This window comes from Chelonoidis abingdonii, chromosome 1, assembly GCF_003597395.2.
Source record: "Chelonoidis abingdonii isolate Lonesome George chromosome 1, CheloAbing_2.0, whole genome shotgun sequence".
NCBI lineage: Eukaryota > Metazoa > Chordata > Testudines > Testudinidae > Chelonoidis > Chelonoidis abingdonii.
The window spans coordinates 272,168,226-272,181,111 of NC_133769.1; the positions used below are offsets into that span (position 1 = coordinate 272,168,226).

Here is a 12,886-nt window from a genome sequence, read left to right on the forward strand (position 1 = left end):
TCAAAGAGGACAGAGTTAGGGTTGTGTGGATGCATGCCTTAACTCTGTATTGCCTAGTTTTCACAAGTTTTTCTGAATCTGTGTTCTGGAAGGGCACAAGCTATTGCCAGGCAAACTTAACTCTGGATTAAGTAAGTTTTTTTGCCATTTAATTTTCTGGTTTTGTGAACAGAGAAAGAAATGCTGTTGGTGGGAGTTAGGCAGTTTTTAATTATCCTATTGATGTGCATGTCAGACACATGAACAGACACATGAACAGATAATGTTAATAATACCTAATTCTTACAAAGCACTTTTCATCAGTAGATCGCAAGGAGGGAAACATCATTATTCCCCTTGTACATAGTGCGGCACAAAGAGGTGAAGTGACTTGGCTAAAGTCCTCTAGTGGGCTAGTGGCAGAGCCAGGAACAGAACCCAGGTTTTCCAAGTCCCAGTCCACTGTTGTACCCGCTAGCTCACACACTTGCTGCATGAGTCTCCTCTCCTCTCGTACAGTTTGTTGCAGTAGAAGGGGGATAATGGATGTGCTTTGAAATGTTTAAAGTGTGTAGTTGCTAATAAGCTATTGAGAGAAATCTTAGACATGGTCTGTGTCCCAAGAGCTTGACAGTTGTATTACATGCTGGTTACAGTAAATTTTAAGCTTGTGATTGATGACCCTTATGCCTCCCTCCCTCCACCATTATTCCCCACAATATGTACTCTCCCAGATACTCAGCTCACCTTCCCCTTCCGGTCCGATTAAGCAATTTATATTTTATAAGCCAGATGCACAACACATACAAAATGCACACAGAAAGGTGGAATCTGTGAACTTTGAAGAAAAGTGTTTGTTTTGGAAGGAAGGAGGGAGGCTGTATCTCAGATACTTCTTACATAAATTACCCTAAATTTGAATCACTAACCGTACCTTGTGGCCCCATAGTGACACAGTAAGTATCAAGACAGTTCAGGTACACATGTGGATGGTAGAACACGTAGAAGAATCATTCTTTAAACAGAAAACATCTTCTGAGTCTTAACTTCAGCAGAGCTCTGCTATGCTATTTATTAAATTAATCATCATCAGATGCTGATAGGAGATTCTGAGAGGTGTGAATGTGATGGTCTCAGCTGAATGAGAACACCCCATGGAGATAAATACAGCCCAGAACAATAGCTCTGAGATGTGTGAATGCCTCCATTCATGTCAGTAGTTGTTCCCTTCCCCCTCCAACCTCCCCAGTCCAGTGCTGGATAGTCTGAGAGATCCATTAAGCATGCCAATTCTCAACTGCTTACTCCAGTGTCAGAAACATGTTTTTGGCTCAGGATCCCAGTATGCATGCTCTCATTTTTCCACACAGTGGGAAGGGCTTTCCCAGATCCTGGCTCACATGAGGGGCAGGGAAAGGGCAAGTGCCCCCAGGTCCCAGCTCACATGGTAGAATAGGGAGAGGGGCTCAGGTAACCCCCGAAGAGCAAGGGACACCACAGAACCTTATACACAAGAGGGGGATAGGGTGGGGGGAAGGCGGTCAGACCGCAGTAGATGGGCAGCACCCCACCTCCCAACAAAATTCTTGGACACACAGATGAAGGTAGGAAGAGTTGCCCACATCTCCCCTGATCCTAGCGCACACACAGGAGGGGACATTGTGGGGCTGACAGGAGCCCCTGCCCCTATTCACCTCCTGTCACTCTCCTCCATGTCCCCCTTCCCAGTGTCTACCCTCTCCTCCCGCTTCACCAAGCTCCCATCCATTCCCGTCACCTGGCCGCCTCCCACTCTTGGTCACCCATCCCCTACCCATAATCACCCCTTCCCTTGCTGTAGCCCTGACCCTTCTAACCCTATTGTCACCTATTGTTAATCACCATTAATCACCCTCTCATCCCAGCAAGAATGTGCATGTGTGAATTATTTTGTTTTTAAAATAGTTTCATTGGCTTAACTAATGACTATAATTAGTATAATCTGCTGTACTCAGATTATATTTCCCCCAAAGAGGAAACACCCTTTGACAAAATCAGATTTGAGCAACATGCCTCCTTTTTTAAACTTCAGATTTCTGCCTCGTGTTGATGTTGCTCAGGTTCAGTGACTGTAACATTCCCTCTTGAGCTATTCAGGTCCTGTGAGTCATAGATAGCTTTCAACCCTATGATAATATTTTTATACTAACACTTTGGGTATGTAATCTATAAATTACAGAAAACAAAAGCATAATGATGTCATATGATTATATTAAAGCAGCTAGTGATAATACCAATGACAGAGGAAGACAGAAATTAAGATTTAGCATCAATGATTTAGATAATGGCATAGAGAGTACACTTATAAAGTTTGCAGATGATACCAAGCTTTGTAATGGGGGGAGAGGGGGAATTGAAGTGCTTTGGAGGATAGGATTCAAATTCAAAATGATCTGGACAAACTGAAAAAATGGTCTGAAGTAAAGAGGATGAAATTCAAGAAGGATGAATGCAAAATACTCCAATTTGGAAGGAACAATCAGTTGCACACATACAAAATGGGAAATGACTAGGAAGGAGTACTGCAGAAAGGAAGTCATAGTGGATCAAAAACTGAATATGAGTCAACACTGTAACACTGGAAGTCATACTGGATCACAAGCTAAATATGAGTCAACAGTGTAACACTGTTGCAAAAAAAGCAAACATTCTGGGATGCAGGCCCGCTGACAGGAATTCCTGGTCCCAGGGCGGAACAGTCAATGGACATGCACAAGCTGCGCCCATGTGGACGTGGTCCGCCTGACATTTGGGCTGTGCTGTGCGAGGTGAGAATTTCATCAGAGGTAGAGTCTAAATAGTGTATTAAAGTAGAAATATTTTGGAGATGAAATAACCCAAGTATACAGCTAATAGAAGATGTGGGAGGAGAGTGCATGATCAGTGATGACACCTTAGGTACAGTTGAGCCAAATGGGTGAGGCCTGAGTTGAAAAGGATGGTATTAAAAATGGTGCAATATTGGAGGATATTCTTTTTCACAATAGCCACATTTTCACCTGAGAAAACTAGCTGACGAAACAGCAACATATGTATTTGGTCAAGGGAGTTATTGGGAATGTCTGGATAACTAAGGTATGTGTAGCTAGGTAACTTAAGTAAGAATTAGAATAACTGATTTCTAGATTACTGCCCTTAAGTATGCCTTTAAAATTGGAAATCTGTTTTAGGTTTTGCCATGAAAGCAATTTCAATATGCTTCTATGGTGAAACACCTAATTATTTCAAGTTCCATGCTTACATATACGTGCTTTGTTATCTTAAAAGAAAATTGTTTTCTACGTTGGGTTCTAAATAATTATGCAGATAGAAATTAGAGCTGGTTAAAATTCTGTATTCAAAACTTTTCTCAGCCAAAATTGGCCTTTTTCATAATCCAGAAAAGTTCACAAAAAGCTTCTGAATTTTTCATAACTTCTGTTTTTTCATCAGAACCAGAGTATTTCATCATTTTAATGTTAGCTGTTGTTTTATCCCTTTTCTTCTTTCCTAAATGAACTTGAGAAATAGCTTTACCTTCTCTGCCATATGCAAGGTTACTTTGGAAATTTAAAATTCTAATTGTGTATTTTAAATTAATCTTCCAGTTGTTACGAAACCAGAGATTTCCTGCTTCTTTTCACCATGCGGTAGAAACATTTGTTAATATGCTAATGCCACACATCACTCAGAAGTACAGAGACAATCCAGAGGCTTCAAAAAATGCAAATCATAGTCTTGCTGTCTTTATAAAGGTAGGTACCCACAATAATATGGGCTCTAGGCTTATTTTCAGTAATTCTATTTTTCTTGGATTTTCACTTAGCAAGGTCTCTCAGAGCAGCATGTATGGTATAAGGCATTGTAATGGGCATGGCTCTTCTCCCGCCTTCTTCCTCTCAGAAACTGCATGGACTCCAGTGGATGTGCCTTCACCTAGCCCTTTTATTTTAAGTTCCATCCACCATTTCCACAACAATCCCCATGCAACCATCTATTTACAGCACCATTGTGCCATTTTAGCACTCTACCCAGAACCTGAGGAGAACAGAGGTCTCCCTCCCCGAGGCCTCCATGTAAGTGAGTTCAACTAGTGCTAGTCCCCTCTTTCTCCACTTGGTACTTCCTTCTTGCCTCTTTATCAGTTTTGGACTAATGGGCTAATTGGCTGATTTTTAAAGGCCTGGGGATTTAAAGGCCCCACCTCTTCTGGCAGAGGCCACACCTCTTCTGGGTAAGGCCCCGCCCCCCTCCTCAGGACTCCAGAGCACTGGTACGTCCTTTTAGTTACTTTCACCCATGGCCTGCACTCTGTCACAGGCATTTTAAGCATACTTTTGTATGTGCAAATAGAGATGTATAAAAGAACAGGTTAAATACTCATTGCAATTAGAAATAAGATTGTCTAAGCAAAACAGTGTGTAGAATATATTATAAAAAATGCAGGTTTTAGTTTTATGGTAGCAGTTGCATACTTCCTTGCTTATTATGATTTGTGTTCCTTTATGGTTGTGCCATCCAATTATTTCCCCAGTGCTACAAAGATTTAAGCATAAGCTTAACGTTATGCACTGGAAGTAATGCACCTGCATTTGCACTATATAGTCAGGATCCCAAAAGCTCTTTTTCTTTTTTGCAGTGAGTAAGCTCTCACAAAAGACAAAACAAAAAAGACAGACAGAACTAATGCTGCTAAGGTCAATATCGTGTTTATTTGAAAAGAGCCTTTGTTCTTTTCCGAATCCCTTTCCTACTCACAATTTACTTCAATTTGGGGCTATTTCAATAAGAACAGCATTCCATTAATTTTATGGGAATATCATCAGTGGTGTAACTAAGATTTGTTACCTTAAAACTATGAGCACTAAAAAAGTGTGGATGAGCTTCCATAAAGCTCTGTACACCTAGCCTTTTATCTGGTTGGATTGTCCTTAGCTGCATGGGATTCACTTGTATGTGATTTTCAGAAGGTCTTTCTCCCTCAGTGTTGTTTGAATCCTAACTTGTTTAAGTATGATTTTACTATATTAAAAAACTTCCGTTGTGTCTATTTTATCATTGTTCTGGTACGTATTCGGTCACAATTGGTAGGAATCTCATTTGTGGTCTCTCTCTCTTTTTTTTTTAACTTTGGAAAAGGAAATTTTAAATGTTTTTGAATCCTTTTCAAAGGGTCTTCAAAATCAGACATAACCTCAGGTTTGGTTTGGAGGAGGTGGAGAACAGATAGAGTCCCTCACATACTACAGTGATGGGGACCAAATAAGTGCATAGAGATTTTATATAATTTATTTAATTTACCTGCCTACAATTCAAGTGCCCAGTCGCACACCTAATGATATTGAGTATGCATGTGCATGACTAAACAAATTATCATATTCCAAACCCTGCCTGCTTATTTTCATGCTCTCATTTAGATGAATTATAGTTCTGTCTCTCCCATTTCTCTTGTTGAAAATATTAACATGTATGTTAGGAAAATTGGTGTGCCCAGTTAGGCATATTAATGTCAGTTTTAGGGATGCAACACCAAATAATCTCTTTGAAAATTTGGTGTTTTGCATTCTGTTAATAGTTTTACTGTTAATTGTCATGCCATATTAATCCAGGATCATCTAAATTATGTACTATTTAGCTATGTAGCAGCTACAGTCCCCTGTCAAGATTTGGCCCCATTTTATGCACTACACAAACATACACGAAGACGTTGGACCCTATCCATAGAGCTTATGATTCATTACTGTAAAAAAAAAAAAATTTTATTTTGTTCATTAAGTAACAACTTTACACATTTTAGTGTGAAAAGGGTAATTCTATAGTTAAAAGCTTTTCCTAACTCTACTGTATGGGCAGTGTTGTCAGATGCTACCGGTGTGGTGCTCTGCTCTGTTCAATGTTGATATCACTCGGCTGCGTACATGTGTTTCCTCTGTGTGCTATCCCAGCTCTGCGCAGATAGCTGACACAGCAGACCTGAAGAGAACCCCCAGTGACCACAGAGTCTAATAAGGTACAAAGGCACATCGGCCAGGTTTATTGCCGTATTGGACACAACGATAGTTCCCCCTAGATTGTTACTCTACAGGGCATACTACTAATATGTGCCCACGGTCAATGGACTCTGCTCAGTCAGTGGCAGGACTTTCCACTGCCCCCTCGGCCGGACAAAGACACCGCCCCAGGGATACATTCTTATACACAGGTACAAACAAGTTACACGTCACTCCTGACGTATGAGATGCAACCCTTCTACGTAGCCAGGTACAACCCCTCTACGTAGTAAGGTGCTGCCTCTCACCGTGTATATGTAGTTGGAACAAAACAACTCTATCCATCATATTACCCTTTTGGCCCTGTCATTGGGATCGGTCAGCCTGTTCCTTGTTATCTGTGTGGAATGTGCAAGTATGTGAATGTTCTGATATCTAGTGTTCAGTACCTTTTAGGTACGTATCTTCTTGCAGCATCAGCCCTTTCCTTGCTAGCTTCTGTGAGCAGGGCCTGCCTCTGACTCACAGCTCAACTTTGCTTTATGTTAGCAAAGTCTTGACCATTACTTTAGTTCAGGCCTCAGGCCTCAGGCCTCATACCGGTCCACTGATACCAAGGTTTATATCTTAGGGCTTCCTCTTACTACAGGCAAGATTTCAAAACTGGACTGATTGTGTTTTTCATTTTTTGAGTATCAATGGTTGCTCTATAAAATTTTCCTTTTAAAATGAAATAACTTTGTACTATACAATGCTTGCTTTTAATAGCATTTATATTCAAACTAAATTATAAGTTAAAAATATTCTTGGAAGATAAACTTTTAAAACATGGATACCTAATTTACTGAACACTGCATCTGGAACTGCTTTAGAATGGTTTATATTTTATCTTTTTCAGAGATGTTTCACCTTTATGGACAGGGGTTTTGTGTTCAAGCAAATCAATAACTACATCAGCTGCTTTGCTCCAGGGGATCCAAAGGTACTCCACTCCTTTAATAACTTAAAAATGTGTTTCTCTTTTTGTACACCTATGTAACAAATTATGTGTTGAGATCCCAGAATGTTCTTCAGTTACGTTCAGGCCTATTTTAAGATTAGTCTCCCATTCCTGTATAGTCAGTGTGTTACTTTTTGCTTTCAAGACACCTTTGGTATTTTTGCCTCTCAGAATAGTGCGATTGGCTGAGACATCTTCAAAGAGGAAGTGTGTGAAGGTACAATTCTTTAGCATCCCTAGCTGGAAAATGAATGAAACAACATCAATGAGTACCTTATGCAAGACAATGAAAGTCTCAAGGAACAAATTGACAGTAATTGAAAGCGAGCCCTCTGATATCTAAGATGTTTCTACAAATCTATGATCCTTCTAACTGCATGTGCCATGCAATCCAGACACTCACTTTTTTTTAAAGAGATGCATATGATCTCCTCCAGGATCTCAAACAGCTCTCAAATCTTGCATGCCACGCTACATAGACTTGCTAAAAGTAAGAAATGTAACACAGAATTCGACCTGGCTTTCAAATGCTGTATTGTGCTAAAGAGCTCTCCTGAGTCTGCATAGCATGACACATATAGTCCCTAGGATTGTAGATTTGTAAAGGAGAGAGAAATCACTAGTGTTAAGAAATCTGTTTCCTTTTTAGCTATGCTACCAGAAAATCACTTAATTATTAAATTGTATAATTTACATCTGAAATATTTTTGCAGACCCTTTTTGAATTCAAATTTGAATTTCTTCGAGTGGTGTGTAACCATGAACACTACATCCCTTTGAATCTACCTATGCCATTTGGAAAAGGCAGAATTCAGAGATATCAAGGTAAATCCACATTTTTAACTATATAAATGTTAAAATTTTAAAAAGGACAGGTTGGAGTTCATAGCGGTCGTGGAACAAATCAAGGTGGTAAGAACCATCTTGCAGGCTGCCCTGCATGTGGTGGACTTGTGTATTTGCACCATGTCCTCTGCCATTGGCATGAGAAGGTCATTATGGCTACAAGCATCAGGCCTCGCCCCAGAGGTCCAGCAGACCATCCAAGACTTGCCCTTTGAGGGCTTAGGACTGTTTTCGGAACAGACTGGCTCCAAGCTCTGTAGCCTTAAAGATTCAAGGGCAACTTTGAAATCTTTGGAGCTACATACACCAGTTCCTCAGAGGAAGCACTTCAGACCCCAGCCACCTCCTCCTCACTTCTACCTTGCCCAACATAGGTAGGACTCTAGGAAGCAGGGAGGAACAACAGATTAAGACCTTTTCAGCCCCCATCTGACAGGGCCAGAGCTCAGCAAGGCAGTCCTCCAGCTCGAAGCAGGCCTTTTGAAGATGTGTCAGAGTGGTGACACACCAGCCCGGATCCTTCTCCCTGCTTCCTGAACCATCTTTCCCATTTCTGTTGTGTGCAGGCCCAGGTAACCTCAGACTGCTGGGTGCGGTTCACGTTAGAAGTGGGATATTCTCTCCAATTCTGTTCCTCCTTTCCCCGTCCCTCTTCAGGGACCCCTCTCACCAGCAGCTTTTATTTTACAGGAGGTGCAGTCGCTCCTATGCATAGAAGTAGTAGAGAAGGTTCCTTAGGAGCTAAAAGGAAAGAGATTCTATTCCTGATACTTCCTAATCCTGAAAGCCGAAGGGGATCTCAGATCCATTCTTGACCTGCAAAATCTTAACAGATTCATGAAGAAGCTGAAGTTTCGCATGGTATCTTTGGCCACTGTCATTCTCTCCCTGAATCCGGGGAAAGCAATGCAAATTAATGTACATTGGAAAACATAATCCCAACTATACATATAAACTCATGTACATATAAATTGATGGGGTCTAAATTAGCTGTTACCACTCAAGAAAGAGATCTTGGAATCATTGTGGATGGTTCTCTGAAAACATCCACTCAATGTGCAGCAGCAGTCAAAAAAGCTAACAGAATGCTGGGAATCATTAAGAAAGGGATAGATAATAAGACAGAAAATATCATATTACCTCTATATAAATCCAAGGTACCCCACATCTTGAATACTGTGTGGAAAAGGTTCAGAAAAGGCCACAAAAATGAATACAGGGTATGAAACAGCTTCCGTATGAGGAGAGGGTAATAAATCTGGAACTTTTCGGCTTGGAAAAGGGACAACTAAGGGGGGATATAACTGAGGTCTATAAAATCATGACTGGTGTGGAGAAAGTAAATAAGGAAGTGTTATTTACTCCTTCTCATAACATAAGAACTAGGGGTCACCAAATGAACTTAATAGGCAGCAGGTTTAAAACAAACAAAAGTATTTTTTCACACAATGTACAGTCAGCCTGTGGAACTCCTTGCCAGAGGATGATATGAAGACCAAGATTATAACAGGGTTCAAAAAAGAACTAGATAAGTCCATGGATAGATCCATCAATGTCTGTTAGCCAGGATAAGCAGGGATGATGTCCCTAGCCTCTGTTTGCCATAAGCTGGGAATGGGCAACAGGGGATGGATTATTTGATGATTACCTGTTCTGTTCATTCCCTCTGGGGCAGCTGGCATTGGCCAGTTTAGGAAGACTGGCTACTTAGCTAGATGGACCTTCTGTCTGATCCAGTATGGTCATTGTTATGTTCTTATGACTGGTACGCCACCCTTGACTTGAAGGACACATACTTTCATATATCGATAGTCCTGGCCCACAGAAGATTCCTCTGCTTCATGGTGAACCACACTCGTTATCAGTTTACAACTCTCCTCTTCAGCCTGTCAGCAACCCCCTTCCCCCCTCTTGGCATATTTACCAAGTGCATGGCAGTCATTGCCATGTTCCTGAGGAAATGGCAGGTGCAGGTGTTCCCATATCTTGATGACTGGCTGGTCAAGGGCTGCTCCAGGCGCAGGTAGAAGCACCTGTAAATCTGATGTGGATGACTTTTTCAATGGACCTGGTCTGTTGAACGTGCCCAAGTCAACTCTAACCCTTACCTAGAGGATAGAGTTTATAGGAGCAGTCCTAGACTCCACTCAAGCCAGGGTGTTCCTACCGGAGTCTCACTTCTGAGCCATTTGCTCCATCATAGACAGCTTCAAAGGTTTACCAACCACAACGGCACAGAACTGCTTGAAGTTGCTTGGTCACATGGCCACATGCACATATGTGATGCAACATGCATGGCTGCAACTCAGACCTCTGCAGGCATGGTTGCCATCAGTATACAGAGCAAACAGAGAGAACTTGGACAAGATAGTTTTGCTTCCTCCCCAGGTTATTCAGTCCCTACTATGGTGGCTCAATCTCCAAACAGCATGTACAGCAGTCCCCTTCTCCAGGCCCTAGACCTTGCTGTCTCTAGTCACAGATGCATCAGCGTCAGGGTGGGGAGCACATCTCAGAACTCAAGGCCTTTGGTCCCAGGTGGAGCTTTTGCTTCACATCAATGTGAGGGAGCTGAGAGCGGTTTGCCTAGCCTCCCAAACCTTCCAAACCCATCTGGAAGGCAGATGTATATCAGTCATGATAGACAGTACAACAGCGATGTTTTATATAAATAGACAAGGTGGAGCACGCTCTTCTCCCCTATGCTAGGAAGCCCTCAAGCTCTGGGACTTCTTCATAGCCCACTCAATACACCTAGAGACTTCTTAATCTTCCGAGGTCCCAGAACAAGCTGGCGGACCATCTAAGCAGACCTTTCCACAGTCACAAGTGGTCCATTTGCCCAGACATCATCAACAGCAGGGGTTCTCAAACTGGGGGTCAGGACCTATCAGGGGGTGGCAAGGTTATTACCTGGGGAGTCGCAAGCTGTCAGCCTCCACCCGAAACCCCGCTTTGCCTCCAGCATTTATAAATTAAAAACACTTTTTTATATATTTAAGGGGAGGGTCGCACTCAGAGGCTTGCTATCTGAAAGGGGCCATCAGTACAAAAGTTTAAGAACCACTGTTCAACAGCATCTTCCAGCAGTTAGAGGAGTTCCCCAAATAGACCTATTCATGTTGAGACTCAACAGGAAGTGTCAACAATTTTGCTCCTTCCAAAATCACAACCTGGGCTCGGTCGCGGATTCATTTTTCCTCCCCTGGAGGGACCGTCTGTTTTATGCGTTCCCACTTTTACTACTCATTCACAAGGTCCAGCTCAAGGCCAGAAGGGACAGAATGTCAGTCATTCTAACAGTACCAGCTTGGGCCAGCCAACCTCGGTATACAACGCTTCCGGAACTGTCAGTAGCCACTCCGGTCACCCTGCCATTGGTGCTGGACCTAATCACTCAGGATCACAGCTGCCTCCAGAATCCCAGCCTCAGATCTCTCCACCTCACAGCGTGGAAGCTTCATGGCTAAACCCCATGGAGTTGGGATGCTCGGAGCCTGTCAGAGAGGTCCTCCTTGGTAGCCAGAAGCCATCACTAGAGCTACTTACTTAGTCAAATGGAAGAGATTTTCGATGTGGTCAGTACAGAAGGGTGTGTCTTTGATGCAGGCATCAATACCCTTCATTCTGGACTACCTGTTGCACCTGAAGTAGTTAGGTCTGGTGGTCGTGTTCTTAAAGGTTCACTTGGCAGTGATCTTGGTATTCCATCCTGGGATTGACAGCCGATCAGTCTTTGCTAGCCTGATGCTGGGCTGCTTTCTCAAAGGACTTGACAGATTATACCCTCAAATTCACCACCACGGCATGGGACTTTAACCTAGTGCTCTCCAGGCTGATGGGGACCCTCTTCGAGCCCTTAGCAAGTTGCCACCTTCCATGAGAGGTAGAGGAGCGAGCATTCCTGGTTGCTATAACTGTGACCAGGAGTATGTCTGAGCTTAAGACCTTGACATCCGGTACTTCCGTACATGGTATTCGATAAGAACAAGGTTCAGTTATGGCCTCATACAGCCTTTCTTCCAAAAGTGATATTCATTTTCACACAAGCCAAGACATTTTCCTTCTGGTGTTCTACTGTAAGCCACATGCCAAGATCTGGAAGCAAAATCTCCACTCCCTAGATTTTAGGTGGGCATTGGTTTTTTCACAAATCAAGCCAGCTTTTTATTGCAATAGCAGATAGGATGAAGGGTCTCCCTGTCTTATCTCAGAGAATTTCATCGTGGATCACATCCTGCATTTGAACTTGCTATGACTTGGCAAAGGTGCCAGCCCCGGCTCTGACTGTACATTCCATGAGGACGAGCACACCTCTGCTGCATATCTGGTGCAGGTCCCTATTCAGGAGATTTGCAGGGCCACAACTTGGTCATCAGTCCACACATTCACCTCCCGTTATGCCATCACTCAGCAGGCCAGGGACAATGCAGCTTTTGGCAGAGCACTGCTCCAATCAACAAATCCATGAACTCTGACCCTACCTCAAGGGAAATGCTTGGGAATCATGTACTTGGAATCATCATGTACTTGGAATCAACATCAGCAAGCACTCCAGAAGTAAAAACAGTTACCTACCTTCTCAAACTTGTTTTTCAAGATGTGTTGCTCATGTCCATTCCAAGCCTCATCCGCCTACCCCTCTGTTGGAGTATTCCAGTAAGAAGGAATTGAGGTAGTGGCGGGTTGTCAGGGGCTATGTATACCACCATGAAGGCACAACTCCAGGAGGCTCCTCAGCTGACCCAACGGTTACCACTAGGGGAAAAAGCTTCCAATGACCATGCATGCGGTGTGCACACACTTACTTACAATGGACATGAGCAACACATCTCGAAGAACAATAGTTAACGAGAAGGTAGGTAACCATTTTTTACTCTTAATATTCGTTGTTACTAGTTTTCGTAAAATTATACTTAAAGCTATGGTTGTTTTGTATTTCGCTAACTGTCTAACGTCTACATCTTGAATGAACACATAGTATATATGACAAATGTCTGCCTGACAACGCCATACAGTTTTGAGGCTAAGTGGGTTTTTGAACAAGCCATAT

At 42.5% G+C, this 12,886-nt stretch overlaps 1 protein-coding gene across 16 annotated transcripts in view; it reads left to right on the top strand.

Moving 5' to 3' along the window:
- Positions 1–12,886, top strand: part of DOCK9 (dedicator of cytokinesis 9) — a 334,214-nt gene that overhangs the window by 205,808 nt on the left and 115,520 nt on the right. For all 16 annotated transcript variants that reach the window (XM_075061515.1, XM_032771458.2, XM_075061519.1 and 13 more), the window contains exons 28-30: positions 3,606–3,752; positions 6,886–6,969; positions 7,701–7,812. In XM_075061515.1, the coding sequence (XP_074917616.1) occupies positions 3,606–3,752; positions 6,886–6,969; positions 7,701–7,812 (343 nt within the window). The remainder of the gene's footprint in view (positions 1–3,605; positions 3,753–6,885; positions 6,970–7,700; positions 7,813–12,886) is intronic.